This window comes from Boleophthalmus pectinirostris, unplaced genomic scaffold, assembly GCF_026225935.1.
Source record: "Boleophthalmus pectinirostris isolate CB_2022bp ecotype Guang Dong unplaced genomic scaffold, ASM2622593v1 HiC_scaffold_16, whole genome shotgun sequence".
Lineage (NCBI taxonomy): Eukaryota > Metazoa > Chordata > Actinopteri > Gobiiformes > Gobiidae > Boleophthalmus > Boleophthalmus pectinirostris.
In genome coordinates this window covers 34,648,511-34,668,983 of record NW_026571095.1, presented here as the reverse complement: position 1 = coordinate 34,668,983, position 20,473 = coordinate 34,648,511, and the positions used below count along the sequence as shown (strand labels likewise).

At 43.2% G+C, this 20,473-nt stretch overlaps 1 protein-coding gene across 1 annotated transcript in view; it reads right to left on the bottom strand.

Moving 5' to 3' along the window:
* Window positions 1-20,473, bottom strand: part of LOC110166884 (supervillin-like) — a 144,419-nt gene that overhangs the window by 107,282 nt on the left and 16,664 nt on the right. Inside the window, exons 4-8 of the mRNA XM_055151398.1 lie at window positions 20,031-20,088; window positions 15,520-15,671; window positions 14,045-14,376; window positions 12,525-12,855; window positions 10,052-10,313 (exon numbers count right to left, since the gene is read on the bottom strand). Coding sequence (XP_055007373.1) covers window positions 10,052-10,313; window positions 12,525-12,855; window positions 14,045-14,376; window positions 15,520-15,671; window positions 20,031-20,088 — 1,135 coding nt within the window. The remainder of the gene's footprint in view (window positions 1-10,051; window positions 10,314-12,524; window positions 12,856-14,044; window positions 14,377-15,519; window positions 15,672-20,030; window positions 20,089-20,473) is intronic.

Below are 20,473 nucleotides of genomic sequence, written 5' to 3'. Positions count from 1 at the left end.
TTAAAACAAGGAGTTAGGATTGATAACAACATTTTGACTTCTATAATGTTACGCACAGTGTTGGGAAGTTTACTTTTAAAATGTATTTCCCCTACAGATTACAGATTACATACCCCAAAATGTAGTTTGTAACGTAATCCATTAAATTACTTAAAGTGAGTAACGTAATCTGAATACTTTGGATTACTTGATTTGATGTAGAGAAGCAAAGACGAGGAAATCGTAACATAAGATGTTCTGTCTGGTAAAAGAAAATGAAAAAGCCCAGACTTTACTGAACCAAATTAAAAATATCACTGATAGAAGACGAGGAAACACGTCCACGCAGCAGGATTTAGTCCTGTTAAATCCTGTTTTAGACCTAGTTTAATCCTGGTTTAGACCTGGATTAGTCCTGGTTTAATCCTGGTTTAGTCCTGGTTTAGACCTGGTTTAGTCCTGGTTTAATCCTGGTTTAGCTGGTTTAATCCTGGTTTAGACCTGGTTTAGTCCTGGTTTAATCCTGGTTTAGACCTGGTTTAGTCCTGGATTTAGTCCTAGACCTGGTTTAGACCTGGTTTACCTGGACCTGGTTTAGACCTGGTTTAGTCCTGGTTTAGACCTGGTTTAGTCCTGGTTTAGACCTGGTTTAGTCCTGGTTTTCCTGGTTTAGACCTGGTTTAGATCCTGGTTTAAGTCCGGTTTAGTCCTGGTTTAGACCTGGTTTAGTCCTGGTTTAGTCCTGGTTTAGACCTGGTTTAGACCTGGTTTTAGTCCTGGTTTAGACCTGGTTTAGACCTGGTTTAGTCCTGGTTTAGTCCTGGTTTAGACCTGGTTTAGTTTACCTGGTTTAGACCTGGTTTTAGACCTGGTTTAGTCCTGGTTTATCCTGGTTTAGTCCTGGTTTATCCTGGTTTCCTGGTTTACCTGGTTTAGACCTGGTTTAGTCCTGGTTTAGACCTGGTTTAGTCCTGGTTTAGTCCTGGTTTAGTTTAGACCTGGTTTTAGTCCTGGTTTAGACCTGGTTTAGTCCTGGTTTAGTCCTGGTTTAGTCCCGGTTTAGCCCAAAATGGGAAAAACAGGAAAATCCCTCTGTGTAATCCATTTATTTCAACAAAGTAACTGTAATCCAATTACCACTCACTGAAACAGTAACTGTAACTGAATACAGTTACTCATCATTTGTACTCTGATTACTTAACTCCGGTACATGTAATCTGTTACTCCCCAACACTGGCATTACTTCTAAAAGCTGCAACAAATGTCAAGGTCGAGTCATTCTTGTCCTTGTTTGGTCCAGTTTAGACCTGATGTAGATTTGGTTTAGTTTTGTTCTAGTCCTTCGAAAGTCCAGGTTTAGTTCCAGATTTAGTCAAAGTATGATTTAGTGCTGGTCTAGTTCAGATTTAGTTCCGGGTTTAGTCCTTATTTTGATGTGTGGACCCAAATCCTGGAAATTTGACCAATGGAATCTATCCACTTACCGTATTTTTCAGATTATAAGTCGCACTTTTTTTTTCATGGTTTGGGGGTTTCTTGTGACTTATACTCAGGTTTATATACAATTTCACGAGTTTGTTATTTTCACACTGACAGCCTCTAGAGGGCGTTCTAGTCTTGTGTGTGAGTATCTGCTGCTCCTGTTCCTCCTGTACCACTGTCACTTGTCTCTACTGCGCATGTCTCCTGCAGAAAGAGCCTCTGTCCTGTCTGTATCATGTCAGTGTCTCGTAGGATTTCAGCAGATTTCAGGGACAAGATTAGTTGTATTGATCAGGTATGAGCGGATGTCCGGCTACTAAAGTTTGACACATTTCTTATTCTGTATGTTTTCTTATTCTGTAAAGCACTTTGAGTTACTTAGTGTACGAACTGCGCTATACAAATAAACCGGACTTTCCTTCTTCTTGTCATGCACTCACCTACATTTAACGCACACGGATCATAAAGACGTGTCCCACTCACTAATGTTCATTTAGGGTCATAACTTATTTTATCAAGCGGTGATAAACTGTTAGTCATTTTCTGCAGATTACAAGCAGCAAGTCGTGAAATATTCAGCTGAAAACGGTAATCGATCAGCAGAAAGAAAGAACGAGAAACTTGTGAAGGACTGGCAAAAAGAGTCTCTAACTCTAACTCAGACATGTCAGAACTCACGATATAATTATATTTGGCCCGTGAGATTATATCAAATCTGTATTAGAGCTGCGCATGGCTACAGATCGACTATAGAGACATTATTTATTTAAAATGTTATTATTTTATATTCTGCTTTTTCTGGATTCAATGGTTAAGTTTAATTTATTTTAATAAGAAAAGGTTTATTACACATCTCAAAAGAAGAGAAAACATGCAGATGTTGTTAAAATTTTTCAATAAATATTTAGTTTGGCCCACGACTTCAACCCAGTTTCTAATTTTGGCCTCTGTGAATTTGAGTTTGACACTCCTGATCTAACTGCAATGAAGAAAACAAAAAACACTAATCAGAGGCTAAAAGATAGATTTAGCGGAGTTGGGTGAGATGGAGAGTTTGTTAAACTTGTTCTGTTCTGTTGTTTATGTTATAGTTTATCTGAAGAACTGTTCATATGTGACGTTAACAGCCTGTTGTCTCTCTTCTATTGTTATTACTACAACTTGACTTTACACAGGAAATGTCGGTTCTTGATGTTTGATTTTATAAAATAAATTTCCCCCCAAAAAAGTGTGACTTACATATGTTTTTTTCTTCATTATGCATTTTTTGGCTGGTGCGACTTATACTCCAGAAAATACGGTACTTACTCAATCCGTGTGTCAATCGTTAATTCGCTTTTCAATATAAAACCAAAAATAAGAAAATGAAAAAACAACAATTTTCTTCATTATTTGTCTCCAAAACCAAAATGATCTGGTCCCAGTCTGGTCACAGCCTGTTCTCAGTCCCGGTCTCAGTCTTGGTCTGGTCCCGGTCTGGTTCCGGTCTGGTCCCAGTCTGGTCCCGGTCTGGTCTCGGTCAAAGTCCCGGTCCTGGTCCGGTCTGGTCCTGGTCTGGTCTCGGTCTGGTCCCGGTCTCAGTCCCCGGTCTCTGGTCCCGGTCTGGTCCAGTCTGGTCCGGTCTGGTCTCGGTCAAAGTCCCTGGTCTCAGTCCCGGTCTGTCTGGTCCCGGTCTGGTCTCAGTCGGTCTCGGTCTGGTCCCGGTCTGGTCTCAGTCTCGGTCTGGTCCCGGCCTGGTCCTGGTCTGGTCTGGTCCCTGGCCTGGTCCTGGTGTGGTCCCAGTCTCAGTCCTGATCTCAGTCTTGGCCTGGGTCGGTCCAGTCTCAGTCCTCATCTCAGTCTCGGTCTCGGTCTGGTCCCGGTCTCAGTCCTGATCTCAATCTCGGTCTGGTCCCGGTCTGGTCTCAGTCTCGGTCTGGTCCCAGTCTGGTCTCAGTCTCAGTCTGGTCCCGGTCTCAGTCCTGATCTCAATCTCGGTCTGGTCCAGTCTGGTCTCAGTCTCGGTCTGGTCCCAGTCTGGTCTCAGTCTCGGTCTGGTCCCGGTCTCAGTCCTGATCTCAGGCTCGGTCTGGTCCTGGTCTGGTCTCAGTCTCAGTTCCGCTCTGGTTCCGGTCTGGTCCCGGTCCTGGATCAGTCCTGGATCAGTCCTGGATCAGTCCTGGTTCAGTCCGTATGCAACGCAAAAGTCCGGCATCGCAGTCACGGCCGTAATCTGTTTTTTTCCATTTTTCATTTAATCACAAAATCGAAAACTGAAAAAACAAATCATTATCTGTTTTTTTTATTTTGGTTTTGGAGACAAATAATGAAGAAAATTGTTGGTTTTTCGTTTTCTTATTTTTGGTTTTATATTGAAAAACGAATGAACGAATGACTATTTTTATTTTTTTATCTGACTGTATGTACGTGCATAAGATGTGCATGGTGTTATTTAGTTTCAAGTTAGTTCAGTCTCGGCATCACCACATCAAACCAATCCAGCATCTCACTCCCATGCGCTTGAACCTACAGCTCCGGCTTCCTGTTGGCGTTCTCCAGATACGAGTGCCGGAGCTGCGCCACAGAGACCCTGGTGTCCAGCGTCCCCACGTCCCCGTTCGGTAACCCCGCGCTGGGCACGGGCCGCGCCACCTCCCTGCCCCCCCGCTCCATCCGGTACATGTTGGACGACTGGCTGATCCCGATGTCCGACATGGATCTCGTCCGCACTTTGGGCTTCATATCCACGCCGCGACTCCGGGCTTTTTGCGAATAAACCTCTGAGTCTTGCCTTAGCTCCGGCTGCTCAACTTTTGGTCGGTGTTGATGCTCCAATTGCTCCATTAGTAATTTCGGTTCTTTTCTCGGCGGTTCCTGAACGATTTCCACTTGGTTTAAACGCTCTGGTCTTGGTTGCGTTTCTGGTTTTAATCTCAAATTTTCCTGCTCAATCACCTGCACATTTTGCTGTCTCCTCCTGGCTTCAACTCTTTCCATGGCGCTCAAACTTTCCAGGTTGTGATCCACGTTTTGGTGAGGTCTCGCTGGCGGCTGCATCGAAATCTGAGTTTGCGTCGAAGCTATCGGTTGTATCGTAGCTTGAGTTTGTATCGTCGCTTGCGGTTGCATCGACCTGAACTGTTTTTCCTCCAGATTTTCGACGTTCGCCGCTGGAAAAGTCCTCCCTCTCTCCCTCCTCTCGACTTGCCTGTCCCTTCCTCTCTCCCTCGCTCTCGCCTCCCTCGCTTTTTCCAAATCCTCCTCCGCGCGTCCGCCTCTTCGACGTTCCGGGCTGTAGCTTTGCCATTCCATCTCCTCGTTTCTCGCTCTGTGCGTGGCCGGGTCGTCCGCGCTCTTCTCTCGTTTGCGGATTTCCGACGGCAGCACCGCTTTACGGCTTTTCAGCAAACCTTCCGTGTGGGGTTCCTCTTTCAGAGCTTGCCTGGCCTCCGCTCTCGCCTCTCTGTGCGCGGCGTAAATCTGGTCGACGCTGGGTCTCCGCCGCGGCACTTCCGGAGGCCCCGGCGCTTGGTGTTTGGTCGGCGGGGCGGGCATGGCGAGATAGGGTTCGGCCGGCGGGGGGTAGGTGTGGTGCTGGTGCTGGTGCGTTGGGTGGTGAGCCGGGCTGGGCTGGGGCTGGTGGACGGTCCGGTGGTGGGGGGTCTCGGGGTGGTGGTGGTGGGAGCTGAACTGAGGCGCGTTTCCCTGGGTGCGGTGACGGGGCTGGGTGGGGTCCCCGTGGTGCCGGTCGGGACTCCAGTCTGGAGGTCTCTGGGCCGGGTCGTCACGCTGCAATCGCTCCCTCGCACGGATTCTTGGAGAAAATATTTACAAATGAGAATAGGGTTTTTTTTTTGGCGCTGTGCCTGATTTTTAGTCTCTTAAAAATGTAAAAAGAGAACTGGTTCATTTGAAACTGTCCAGAGTTCTTCCTCACTTACCTTCGTATTCAGATTAGGGACGGGCATTTGATGAAATTTTCCCTGAAGTGCTCTGACCTTTGCTGATTTATCAACCTTCTTTTTGCACAACCTACCAAGCATTTCTTAACTTCAGCTGCAGGCAAACTCGTTCAGACTAACAGGATTCACTGACTCTCTCGCTCTCATCTACATGCAGATTGTGACAAGGTGACCCCCAAAAAAATCTCTTGTGACCCACCTGAGGGTCACGACTCAGTCTTTGGGAAACAATGTTCCACAGCAGACATGTCAAACTCAGGTCCAGGCGGCAAATTTGGTCCATAATATAATTAGAGCTGCCCAGATAAACTATAGAGACATTATTTATTTAAAATGTTGTTATTATTTTATATTGTGCTTGTTCTGGATTCAATGTTTAAGCAAAACTATTAGTAAACATTTATTTTAATAGGCGAGTTTCATTGTTGACAAAAGCGCGCGTTGCATGCTGGGAATTATTTTGGTCGGCGGCAAGAAACACTAATTCAACATGATGGACGGAGTGAGAAAGCACGTAAAGGGTATTGATCCTGGTTATTTATCCACTCTAACGGCAGAGGACCCAAGACCATTTGACCAGAAATTGGTCATAAGCATCGACGGACGACAAATCACCCTTTTCAACCCCGACAAAAGTTGGACCAAACCAAATTTCTGGTCAGAATCTCCAACTACCTGGACAAATATTCACTTGGGCGATATCCACAATGACTTGGTGGAAACTCCTGGGCCATTCACAGCAGAAAAGATGAAAACCTCCAAGAGTCTCGATGTGTTGTTGAACTTGTTGGAGTCCACGGTTTGTTAGGATCTTCTACGTTTGCTCTGCGAATGTTTGAAAGTCGTTTAATTCACCGTTAGCGGTTCTTTTCACTCAGAATACGAAAAAGACATTTTCCTTCTTTTCCTGTGCTTCTATTTGTGCATCCGATAATGCAGCAGGAATTTACCATTATCGGGGATAAATACGCGAGGTTACGCACTGTGTTTGACGCTATCGTGTTTCTTGCCTCCGACCAAAATATTTCCCAGCAGCAACGTGGACTTTTAATAACAATGACGTCAGCTCAAACTCGCCTATGAGAAAACGTTTAACATTACATATCTCGAAAGAAGAGAAAACATGCAGATTTTGTTGAAATTTCTCAATAAATATTTAGTTTGGCCCACGACTTAGTCCCAGTTTTTAATTTGGCCTCTGTAAATTTGAGTTTGACTCCTCTGGTCTACAGTGACACAAGTTTGTTCATATAAATGGGAAAAAACAGGAACATGACCATAAAGGGATAGTTCAGGTTTTTTGACATGAATCTGCATGGTATCCCCGTCAGCATGTGGTGCATCCATACTGACTTTACCTCCGAAAGCGTCCGGTGAGCCGAGATCCTGGCCGGTTTTGGTGCTGAGGACAGTAGTTCGGCAAGTTGGCTGGGGACAGTCTAATAAAGCGTTTTTCTTCTCAAAACAATATGTGTTAAAAAGAGTGATACATTTGCACCACAAAACCTCCGTCCTCTAAAAAGTCAGACCTCATAATCGCTTGGCGCTATTTTCTCTCCGTACGTATCACTGCGTTTGTTTCACTTTGTTAACTGCTCGGAATGTCAGCAACAACATGTCTGACTACGACACCGATGATGAAGAAACTGATTTTAGCACAGAGCCAATGGGAGATCTTTTTGAACCCGAATATAACAATGCCGAAAGAGAGAGTTAGACGAAATTAGGCAGAGAGAGAGAAGAGGCAAACATTCCGAGCAGTTAACAAAGTGAAACGGGTAGTGATACGTACGGAGAGAAAATAGCGCCAAGTGATTATGAGGTCTGACTTTTTAGAGGACGGAGGTTTTGTGGTGCAAATGTGTCACTCTTTTGAACACATATTGGTTTGAGAAGAAAAACGCTTTATTTTACTGTCCCCAGCCAACTTGCCGAACTACTTTCCTCAGCACCAAAACCGGCCAGGATCTCGGCTCACCGGACGCTTTCGGAGGTAAAGTCAGTGTGGATGAAATACAGATTCATGTCAAAAAACCCGAACTATCCCTTTAAAGATAAACTGTAGACTTAAGACCTTGACAGTGAAAGTAAAATCAACTGTTTACCAAAGCACTAAAAACCACTAAAAGTATTGGGTACACTTTTTGTTACCCTTTAGTTTTCTCCTAAATCCATTATGATGCCGTTATTGTTCATCATAACTGATCCAACATCCTTAAACCACAGACGCAGAGCTGCAGTCTCGGCAGAATCTCTCTTGTCGTACATTTGTGTGTGTGTGTGTGTGTGTGTGTGTGTGTGTGTGTGTGGAGAAATCGCTGCCCTCCTCAAGCACGGGTCACTGAAAACATCACCGCCTCAAATCAGCCCACACAGCGAGGAGGAAGAGGAGGAGAAATAAGGAGAAAGAGTGAAGCAAGAGCAGGAGAGTGAGAAACAGAGAGAGACAAAGGCAAAAAGGAAGAGTTAAAGACGAAAGATAAAGAGAAGGAGAAGTGACACGGGCGTAAATCGTGAACATAACCTCGTCTCGGAAATAAACTGGAGGCTTTGTAATCATTATAAAAGTGTTGCTGTGACAAAGAAGCAGCATACAGAACTAAACTATACAAAGAAAAGGGTTTATAAAGAAATTAGACATTAGAAAATTAGACAAACCAAAGCCATAAAGATGAAAACTATTAAAGCAATGAAGGAAACGTTAGTCGCTAAACTCTACCAATGATAAAAAAACTACAACACCAACAAAAAATGGGGAAAAACTAAAGATCTAGTAAGAAGTAAAGGTGTTTTGAGATGTAAAACAGAGGGGACACCAGTAGGATTCAGGTAGTCTGGGGAGGGTTTGATGAGGGTCTAGGGAAGGTCTAGAGATGGTCTAGTTTTGGGGACCACAGCAGATCTAAACTCAGTACCTCGAAGGCCTCGTGTGGACGGACTCGGGGTCTAAGTCTGTGAGAGACCACTCGCTCTTTGAAAAGGCGCCCAGGCTACAGACAGCAGGCACATGTTTGTTATTTAGAATCTATTTTTGACTAAAAGTAATTTTTTTTTTTAAACATAAATGTATCGCTGGATATGTAAAACAGTACACTCTAAAGAAAAAAAAAAGAAACATATTCACACATCTTTCAAAATAAAGCTTTCATTAGGGATGAGACGAGACATGATTTTCACAAGATGAGACAAGACGGAAAAATCAAGATATTTTACATGATTTCTAACATAAATTTCACGATTCAATTTTGGCCCCATGATGTTTTATTTATTATTTTACATTTTTGTTTCCATTTTAGTACAGTATTTTTTGAAACTGTAAGAAATGTAACTGACCAACACGTGATCCCAATCTAAGTCTACGTTCAGACTGCAGCGCTTAATGCTCAATTCAGATTTTTTATGAAATCCAATTTTTTTGCGAGGTCGTTCACGTTTGCAATTAAATGTGGCTTGTATGTGATCTCCAGTGTGAACTTTAAATGTCCCAAAAGTGTCCCGCATGAGCATCGGAGGACACGACAACATCATACACAGAGAGTGTGTTCAGTGTTTATGGAAGTTGCCTAAACTCTGTTCTTGTCTCCCAAAATATGGCCTAGTTCTTGGTAAAATGGACAGGTTACACGTCCACGGCCGCTTGTGCCATTTGCTGTTTGAGCCTTTATCCTCCTTGTGTTTGTGTTTCAGGCTCTTTGTTTTTCGTTGACATTGGAGCCTGGACCACCTGTAGCCGTGCTCCAGCTTTTCTTTGGCAATCATTTCAGAAACCGCCTGGTTCCAATAAAACCCCTCCAATTTGTCCTGAATACAATACAGAGATCCCCCCAAATATGAATAAACTCATTAACCTCATTTTCCCTCCACTGACGAGACTCTGAGCCTGACGTGTAGGTGGGATGAATGTGACCTGACCGTTCAGACTGAAGTCACATGTCAAAAGATCAGATATGTATCGGTTTTAGGAGCACATATCCAAGTGACCTGGGTCACATCTGAAAACTAGAAAAGCACTCAGAGAGCGCAGACCTCCGCCAAGGACTACAGTCCCCCTCATATTAATTGTGTTTTCCATAAATATTTGTCTCGTATCTTTCAATTTGGAATATGAAAGAGGATCCCATTGTCCATCCCTGAGTCAAATTTCATGGGGTTTGGTCAATAATTAACTGAGATATTGAGAAACAAAATTTTTGGCCCCATTTACCACAATGTTAACTAAAATTTCAAAGTGATCCAGAATCCAGGATTTCTTCCGGATCACCCCCAAAATGAAATCAGTTCTTCCTTTTCACATTTCCAACAAATCCTGAAAATTTCATCAAAATCGGTAAAATAACTTTTTTGAGTTATGTTGCTAACAGACAAAACAAACAAACAGACAAACAAACAAAAACAGACAAACAAACAAACAAACAAACGCCGGCAAAAACATAAAAATCGGATCTGTGTGGTTCAGTCTGTCATTAAAAGATCAGATACAGGAGAATAGGGGCCAAAAACTTTGATTTGGTCACTTCAGGCTGCAGTCTGAACTTAGACTAATGTAAACACTTCAATCTCACAAGATCATTGTCAGATCTAGTGACACAACATCTCGTCACATCCCTCTCTTTATCTGTCATATATATATTTACTAAACTATGTCTTACCCCTGCCTGTTGAGAATGCTCTGAGCCTGCTGCTCTATAAACAGGTCTCCAGGGGAAATGCCGTACCGCGCCGAGGGCAGTGACGCTCGCCGGGCAGTGCGCGGCGAGCTGGGCACGGCGGCCATACTGTAATCCCGACCCGAAGAAGAAGAAGGAGCAGCAGCAGGGGTCATCTCTTTGTGTGGCGCCTCCTGGTGGTGAGTGGGGTGCACTTCCTGGGTCCTGCTCCTGGGGGCGACAGCGGTGCGGTCCTGTGTCCCACCTGGAGAAGTAACAGATATATTATCCTGATGAGAGAGAAAACTGCATAGAGGTGTAATGGTTCATGTACCGTATTTTCCGCACTATTAGTCGCTCTGGATTATAAGACGCACTGTCATTAAATGGTCTATTTTTCAAACTTTTTTCACAAATAAACCGTGTGGGACTTTAAATGAAACCCAACAGTGTGATGGGTGAGTGGTTTTGTTTGTTTGTTCGTTCACGGTGACTCTGGGCTTTGTTCAGTTGTGGCGTGTAGGGAGGGTGCTGTCTGGGACCAACGGATTGTCGGCGTGTTCGCAGTGACTCAGTTGTTCAGTCGTGTCTAGAAGCGGCACATTGCGCTCGCTTTTTTCGGTTCGTTCCTCCGTTCCGTTCCTCGTCGGCGTGGAGTGATGAGTGTGTCTGTGTCTGCTCCGAGTGTGTTTGCGGCTTTGTAGTTTACTGAAGTCGTGCTGGGACACCCGAGTGGATTCGTGTATCGGGTGCTGTGGATTGTGGGCGCGCAGTTGTTTTTTGATGGGATTAGTGCAGGAGTGTCAAACATAAGGCCCGGGGGCCAGATCAGGTCCTCCAAGACCTTTAATGTGGCCCTCGGCTGATTTTCTACTAAAATATTTTCATTATATTTTCTATTAAAATCTTGTTAATTTTCTGTGGTGTTTATCACAGCAGCGTCTCCAGCGTCTCTGTACGTGGCCCCTCCCACCAGAGCAGCACAAATGAAGACTTGTCTCTTTTCAAACGCTCTTAAAGGACGATCGTTTTGACTGTTGACCGTGACACCCTCATCAGAAAAATGTCCAACATGAGAAAAGTGGAGCCAAGTGCAGGATTTTACCACAAAAACTGACTTATTCCTATTTACATACAAGTTATTGTTAAAACATTGTGTTGAAATTGAATTTTTCTTAAAGTTTCAGGTTGTTCATAATATTATAATATTTTGTAAAAGAAAGAGTTCATCAATTAAAAAAGATTTTTGTAATAGATTTGTGTTTCTCTGCACAAATATTTGAACTTATTGTTATTTTTGGGGTTTATATGACATGAGTTTTCTGATCCGGCCCCTTTGGGATCAAAGTAGGTTGGATACGGCCCCCGGACCAAAATGAGTTTGACACCCGTGGGTTAGAGGCTTAAGAACACGTCTAATAGCCTGGAAAATATGGTATTCGTGTCAAACCTTTTGGTAAGGGACATTCAGTTCATTACAGGGCTGTGCATGAGTGAGTTCATGCAATTTGTGTGTGTTTACATTCCACCACAACATGTGCAGCTACACAAAGGCTCGGCTCTTTAATATTCACAAGGAAACTCATCCGTGATTGGGGCAGTGTTTCCTGCAGCGCTTTATAGTTAGACTGGCCCCCGCCTTGACTACGTCCCTCCGAACGACCTCGCAAAACTACGGTTGTCGCGCCCCAGTCCTCACTCTCGCCTTTCACCGGCACAGAAACCCCGTCCCCAATACCCCGCGACCTCTGACCCCAGTGAAAGTGTATTTTCAGCCACTGGAGACGTTGTAACTGCAGCAGATAATATGGACAAGTTGTTTTTTTTCTGGCAAAAATCTGAAGAATCTGAGTAAAAGTTCATGCTGGAACTGTTAGTGCTGCACTTCACTTTTTGAAAAGTTTTGTTTACTGTTTACAAGGAATTTATTTTTTTAAATAATATTTCATACATTTATTGCTTATTTGAGAATATTTTATTTAATTTATTAGTATTACAAAGCAGCACTTTGCATTTATTTTATTTTAGTTAAAACTAATTTTATTGGTTTAATAAACACGCAAATAAACAACAAGCAAATGGTGGTCAAAACTGAGGTACGTTCCATTACAAACCGATTGTAACATTATATTTACTATGGACCAATATTTTGTGCAACTATTTATTTATTTATTTATTTCACTCACAGATTAAGTACAGCGTAAAATGGGCTTGAAGAGTGAGGAGAGACATTTCAGATAGAATCCAACCAGAATTGCATAAAACACGTCTGGTAATGATTTAAGGACCTAAAAACTGCACGTGTCTTTTATCTATGACGTCACAATCCTGGGAATATTATAACTGAGTGTTTGGCGAGGCTCAGAGGCCAAGGAGTTTTTTACAGAAGATTACGGAAACCATCGTGAATGAAACTAAACGAGGAAACAGTATTGTAACATGTTTAAGAGCTAAAAAAAAATATGTAAAATCTCACCTCTGCGGTAGTTCTCTTGGTTCATGGCTCTCTCGCGCTCTGAGAACCGGCTGCCCCGCTCCTGGTTTGGGGCGGCTGTGGCGTGTGAGTGGGCGTGTGCGGGTGTGTGGTGCTGGGAGGGGGCGGTTGTGTGTTGCGGGGCGGTTGTGTGTGGTGGGCCGGTCGTGTGTGGTGGGGTGGTTGTGTGTGGTGGGGCGGTTGTGTGTGGTGGGGCGGTCGTGGGGGCAGTGTGGGCGTCCGGCTGGTTCCTCATGTAAACTCGGCCCACTCCGGAGCGATATGGGACGCTCGGTTCCTCCACCTCTGTCCTCTCTCTTCTGGACGGTGCAGCCTGAGAAAACACCAAAAAAAAAAAAAAAAAAACTAAATAACAATAATTAAAAACTACAAATTTCTCTGTAATTTTCTATCTAAACCCACAATGTCCTAAAAACAAACAAACCTTTGCCCCAAAATAGTTTATACCATATTTTCCGGATTATAAGTCACACTTTTTTTCATGGTTTGGGTGTTTCCGGTGTGAATTCTATATTAAAATGTTTGAGTGAAGTGGTGAGAGGTTCTAGTCTTGTGTGTGAGTATCTGCTGCTCCTGTTCTTCCTGTACCACTGTCACTTGGCTCTACTGCACATGTCTCCTGCAGAAAGAGCCTCTGTCCTGTCTGTATCATGTCAGTCGATCGCACCTTTACTTCTGCACCACTGAACAATTTAACATTTAAACAAACTTATAAAGACAAAGACTGAGAAGATTGAACACAAATGCCCCCAAAAACAAAATCAGATTTTGCAGATTACAAACTGTAAATCGTGAAATCTGCAGCTGAAAATGAAAATTGAGCAGCAGAAAGAAAGTCTGGAGTGAGAGAGAAACTTGTGACACCGGGAGGATGCACCATGAAACTTTCCTGAAGTCACTGGATGGATGGACAAAGTCTGGACTTCAGTGAAACCGAAACCATCCTGTCGGGATTCAGAAAGACCCGAATAATTCTAACTGGAACTGATGCTGAGTCTGATGACAGCGACACAGAAGAGGAAGCGGCGCGACGTTTACCTCCGGAGGTCGAGGCCGAGTTGTTCAGAAGTGACACCGAGGATGAAGAATTGAATGGATTTAGTAATTTGGAGTGAGATGGAGAGTTTGTTAAACTTGTTCTGTTGTTTATGTTATAGTTTATCTGAAGAACTGTTCATATGTGACGTTAACAGTCTGTTGTTCTCTCTTCTATTGTTTTTACTACAACTTGGCTTTACACAGGAAATGTCTGCTCCTGGTCTCTGATTTTATAAGGTAAATTTTCCCCAAAAAGAGCGACTTATATATGTTTTTTTCTTCTTCATTACGTGTTTTCTGGCTGGTGCGACTTATACTTCGGAGTGCCTTATAGTCTGGAAAATACGGTAACTATACTATATTTTTATGAATCTAGGATTTTTAAAGTGTATGAGTTTGAAGGGCCTTTATGAAATGGATAAAATAAGTTCCAACTCGTGTCTTTCAGAGGTCAAAGCCCTCACCTGCTCTGTGGTCTCTCTCCTCCGGTATCGCGGCGTGTAGTCCATGTCCGCCTCCTGATCCAGCAGAATCCCGTACCTCTCTGAGAGCTGCCTGCGCCGCTCGGCTTTGTACCGAGCGATCCTCTCAGCCTTGGAGGTGAGGCCGGGGTCTCCGGAGCGCCCCCCGGAGGACGAGGGGGCGGAGGAGGTGACGGTGACCGGGTCCACGTACACCATCATGGGCTCGGGCCGCGATCCGACCGGAGGGGCTTTACTGTGGGGGGCTCTGTCTGAGGAGGGGCCCTGCTTCTGTGAACGAGGGTCACTGACCTCGTCACGACTGTAGCGCCGCACTGGAACAGACACAAGAAGTTAGGAAGAGGAAACACAAGAAAAGATAAAAATATGAGAAGAAGAAGAAGTAAAAAAGCCATGGGTGTTAATGCTTAAAATACAAGTTACAGATGTTAGTGTTTTACTCGAATTTCGTGCTCGATTTCGATACTAGGGTGACCAGATGTCCCCATTTACCCGGGACAGTCCAGATTTTGAGCCCTGTGTCCACTGTCTCCCAGACCAGATTTAAACACAAAAAACCACTAAACCAGGATTTTGTCCCAGTTAAGATTAAACCAGGACTACAAGGAAAATGTCCCACCAGGTTAAACTGACCATTTAAACCAGGACTACTAAAACCAGGATTAAACCAGGACTACAACTAAACCAGGACTAAAAGGATCTAAACCAGGACTACACGAAGATTCAGGGTCTAAACCAGGACTAAACGAAGATTAAACCAGGACTACATCAGGTCTAAACCAGGACTAAACGAAGATTAAACCAGGACTACATCAGGTCTAAACCAGGACTAAACGAAGATTAAACCAGGACAATGTCAGGTCTAAACCAGGACTAGATCAGGTCTAAACCAGGACTAAACGAAGATTAAACCAGGACTACATCAGGTCTAAACCAGGATTAAACCAATCATTATCAATTATCAATCAATAACCGATCATTGATCAGTGAATATCAAAAATCAGACAAGTTTATACAATGGAAGTAGAAGTAGAAGTAACTTATATTTCAAGTGTGTTAACGCTTAAAATACAAGTTACAGATGTTAGTGTTTTTGTAACTTGAATTTCATGAATTTTGTTTAAATTGTAGCACTTTGTTTAATATTCCCATGTTGTCTTATATCTAGGGTGACCAGATTTTCAAAATAAAAAACGGGGAGAGGTTTGTAATAATAAAATTGTGAAAAAAGTCGTTTTTAAGCAGGTTTTCTGTATTTTATTTAACAAGTGACTATTTATGCCTCTCTTTACTGTTGGCACGGGTCAAACAGGTCAAAAATAGGGACACTTGAGACATTTCTTGTATAAAACTGGGACAAATCATTTGTTTTGGATAAATCTGCTTTTTTTTTTAACTTTGAGGTATTGTACAGTACACTGGTAAAGATTGAACACTGAGCACATGTTCACTCTCACCCATGACACAGGGCTCACAGGGGTCTGAGGCTCTGGTGTATCGGGGCGGATCCTCCTCCAGCATCCGGTTGGACACAAGCCCAGCGGGGAGCACCAACGCCGGGGGAACGTCAGACTCCATCCCCTCCAGACGACGGGCGATTCTCTCCTTCCTGATCGACCACAAACGGTGATTCAACTACTGCTAATGCCACAGCCAATAAACCTTTTTCGCAACAGCCGGAAGTGTCGCGCTGTAGGTTTGCAGAACTTCCGGTTAATGGTTTTCTGCTGCGATATATCAGTGTAAATGTTTTGGCGTATTCTCCAGCAGCTTCATAAATCTGCCCCATCACCAAAACTTCAACCAACAAGCTCCACAAAAGGATAAACATTCTAACATGAAGAATTTATCGACAACTATCAAGAGAAGAAAGACGAAAACTTAAAGACGAACAACGACGACGCATTAGTGAAACTGAACAGAACTAACACTATGGTCATGAATAAAACATACCGTATTTTCCGTTCTATTAGACGCGCTCTTAAGCCTCTAACCCCATCAAAAAACGACCGCGTGCCACAATCCAGAGCGCCCCATACACGAATCCACTCGGGTGTCCCAGCGCGACTTCAGTAAACTACAAAGCCGCACCACCCGCAGAACACGCAAACACACACGGAGCAGACGGCGACCGCACAGCGAAACACACTCGCAGACACACTCATCACTCCACGCCGACGAGGAACGGAACGGAGGAACGAACCGAAAAAGCGAGCGCAACGTGCCGCTTCTAGACACGACTGAACAACTGAGTCACTGCGAACACGCCGACAATCCGTTGGTCCCAGACACACCCTCCCTACACGCCACAACTGAACAAAGCCCAGAGTCACCGTGAACGAACAAACAAACAAAACCACTCACCCATCACACTGTTGGGTTTCCTTTAAAGGTTGTATGGAGGATTTTTTTTGGTTTCAAATTGTCAATGATAGATTATAGAGATGCAGTAGCCTTGTAATTATGATGACCAAAAAAAAGAGAATAAAAATTCATCAACTCTGGACGTGGTGGGGCTAAACATTTGCCAATAGATAACGACACTGCCTCATTATCTGTGAGCTGACAGGCTGTCAATCAAACTCCCTACGTTTCTAGTGTAACTGACTTGCCTGCGCGCCGCCGTTACGTGGTTTACGTACGTCTGTCACGCAGTCCACAGACGCAAGACGCACAGACGCTGTTTACTCCACCAACGCAACAGTTCTTAGCGGCTTTTTTTGACCTATATCTTCCTCGCAGTTCGCACAAAGTTTGTTGAATCCAGGAGCAGTTCACCGCAAAAGAAAGTCCGTTTTTGAGGTCGCTGAAAGAAGAAGACAAGGGGAAAAGCAGCGAAGCCAAACTAAGGTGATTCTTGGAGATTCATTCCAGCGATGGTGCGACTGAAGCAGACGAAGGGTCTAAAGACTGACGCACTGGTCCACAAATTACTCCTGGACAGGTCACTTCTGCTTATTATGAAAACGTACTTTATTTCCAAGAGCTAGACAAACGTTTTTCAGGACACGAAAGCGATATCCTATGTCTGAAAACGTAATTTTCAGTGCAAAGAAAGAGTCCGCTTGCTGCTGCGTGTTGTAGCTAGTTCATTCGCACTGAATCTCCGCGCAACCTTCTCTGCTCCCCTCTCCTGCTCCTCTCCCGCTGCCCCAATCCGCTCTTTCCCCCTCCTCCTCACTTCTTTTCCGGGCACGGAATCTCAGCGCACTCAGACTCAGACTGAAGCTACGTTTACACAAAGCCGGGTTTGTTGAGAAACTAATATTTCCCTACCTTGTTTTCCAAAATAACATCGTACACGTAGCATTGTTTTTAAAAAAGTTTTAGTTTACATCAACCCGCATAAATCCCCCATCGAGCGCCGTCATAAATCACCGTGGTTTTCCTGAATCTCCACTCTAGCCGGAGTTTTTTTTAAAAAGATTCATTTTCAGAGGCAAATTCACTGTTTGCGTGTAAACCCCCATCAACCCAAAACACGCTACATATCGTATCGTATCGCAGATAGTCAAGGTCAGTTAAAGGTTGTATGGAGGATTTTTTTTTTTGTTTCAAATTGTCAATGAAAGTTTAAAATACCATTACAGAGACGCAGCAGCTTTGTAATTATGATGACTAAAAAAAAAAAAAAGAATGAAAATCTATCAACTGTGGACGTAGTGAGACCAGATAAACATCAGCCAATAGAAAACAAGGCTCCCTCATTTTCTATTGGCTGTTAGGTTGCCAATCAAACTCCTACATTTCTAGTGTAACTGACTCGTCGCTGGGATTACGTGGTTTATGCAGCCGTTCTTAGAGGCTTTTTCAAACCTCGCAATTCGCACAAATTTTGTTGCGACGGAGGACGAGAATCCACGACCGGTTCACCGCCAAAGAAAGTCCAGTTTTTTTGAGGTCGCTGAAAGAAGAAGAGAAGGAGAAAAGGAGCGAAGACAAACTGAGGTGATTCTTGGAGATTCCTTCCAGCGATTGCGCGACTGAAGCAGACGAAAGGTCTAAAATCTGACACATCGGTCGCTAAAATATTTCTAGACAGGTCACTTCAACAGTAATTCTGAACGTGCACCAGCTGTAAACAAGCGTGATTTCTAGAGTAAGGAGGCGGGAGGAGGTGTTTCTACTGAGGCTGTGGAGGAGGGAGGCGGTGTGACGCATGCACAACATTTGAAAAAGGACTGTCGCTGTATTTCTTTTCCCTTAAAAAAATCCTCTTTACAACCTTTAAATACAATTAATCAATGAACCTGCCCAGGGACGACAGGTGGAAATGAGCCCTGATGATACAACCTGATATACAAAACATCTCTCTACTATTAAGGTTCATGTCAAAACTGTGCGCTGTCCCTGTCTCAAATACAGTAAATAAATAAATTAATAAATAAAAGATGGGCACAAACTCCAGGAAATGTCTCACTTTTTAAAAATACCTGTGTACACGTAAACGGGGTCTGATTCTACAATTAAAATTAAAACTTGATTTTTTATAGATTTGTTTAGTTAAAATGCCACAGATGTAACTGTTAATCTGTGAACATCTCTGGCATTTGAACTAAACAAATCTCTCTATCTATACCACAGGTGTCAAACCTACGGCCCGGGGGCCAGATCTGGCCCTCCAAGACCTTTAATCTGGCCCTCAGCTGATTTTCTACTAAAATATTTTAATTCTATTTTTTTATTAAAATATTGTTAATTTTCTGTGGTGTTTATCACAGCAGCGTCTCCAGCGTCTCTGTACGTGGCCCCTCCCACCAGAGCAGCACAAATGAAGACTTGTCTCTTTCCAAACGCTCTTAAAGGACGATCGTTTTGACTGTTGACCGTGACACCCTCATCAGAAAAATGTCCAACATGAGAAAAGTGGAGCCGACTTATTCCTATTTACATACAAGTTAATATTAAAACATTGTGTTGAAATTGCATTTTTCTTAAAGTTTCAGGTTGTTCATAATATTATAATATTTTGTAAAAGAAGGAGTTCATCAATTAAAAAAGATTTCTGTAATAGATTTGTGTTTCTCTGCACAAATATTTGAAGTTGTTGTTATTTTTGGGGTTTATATGACATGAGTTTTCTGATCCGGCCCCTTTGGGATCAAAGTCGGTTGGATTCGGCCCCCGGACCAAAATGAGTTTGACACCCCTGATCTATACTAATACTGACATAATCAGTCTGAGTGAACAAATTACTTAAGTTTTATTGATGATCACAATGGCGAGGAGAAAATTCAGTTTTGAAGTGAAGAAGGAGCTTGGATGAGCTGCGAAACGTCGACAAACTGAATTTTCTCCTCGCCCTGGATTCTACCTGAACGACTGAGGGATTCTCCACTGATGATCACAATGTTAGTTTTGCTCAGTAGTTCACTAATACTCGTCCTGGGTTCAGCCCTATGTTCCTTCATTTCTAAGCTTTTTCTTATTTTTAAGCTTTTTCTCAGAATGTAACTCTAATTCAAGTCATTTTTATTTTCACACCTCATTTAAAGGGATGATTCAGAGTCATTTACACCTAGGATCCTTCGCACCGTGACCTCTACATCACATCTGTCGTCATGTTGGAGAATAGGTCGGGTGTAACTGTCGACCAAATTGGGAGAAATGGGGATAAATTCTGATGCAAATTGATGATAAAGGAAATGTGGGAAAATAGGGCCTAATTTTGGAAAGAAAAAATAAAACAAAACGCTCCCCTAGTCGTCGTTGTTGTTCGCCTTTAAGTTTTCGTCTTTCTTCTCTTGATAGTTGTGGACAAATTCTTCATGTTAGAATGTTTATCCTTTGTGGAGCTTGAAGATTTGGTGATGGGGCAGATTTATGAAGCCGCCGGAGAACACGACACACATCTACACAGATATTTTGCCGCAGAAAACCCTTAACCTGAAGTTCCGCAAACCTACAGCAGGGAACTTACGGCCGTTGTGGATATGTTTATTTGAAGCTAAAACATCCAGCGACGTACCTGTTCATGTCCGTGTCGTTTGTCAGAGGACCTTCAAAGTGTTTCTTTAGCTCTGAAACTGAAAGAATTTACAGAAACAATTAAAAACACACTTTCACAACTGCAAGCCCATTGGGAGGTTAATAATTACACCCCAAAAATAAGTGAAAATTATACAAAAAAAACTTTCTAGAATCGCTGGAGTTTAACCTGAGCTGGAGACAGGTCAGAATTCTACGGTGACTGTCGGATTTCAGATTTGTTGACCTGGTTTTTGGTTTATCTCTGTCATTACTGGGCCTGTCCACATGAAACAAAACCTGGCAAAGTTCACAATTTCTCTGCTGTGAGTCAACGGTTCAGACCATCACATCATCATCTTTAAAGGAAGCAGAGAGCATTTGAAGGACGTGAACAACAAGGTATGCGTAAACAGCACACTGGTTTGGTTATTCGGAAATCTG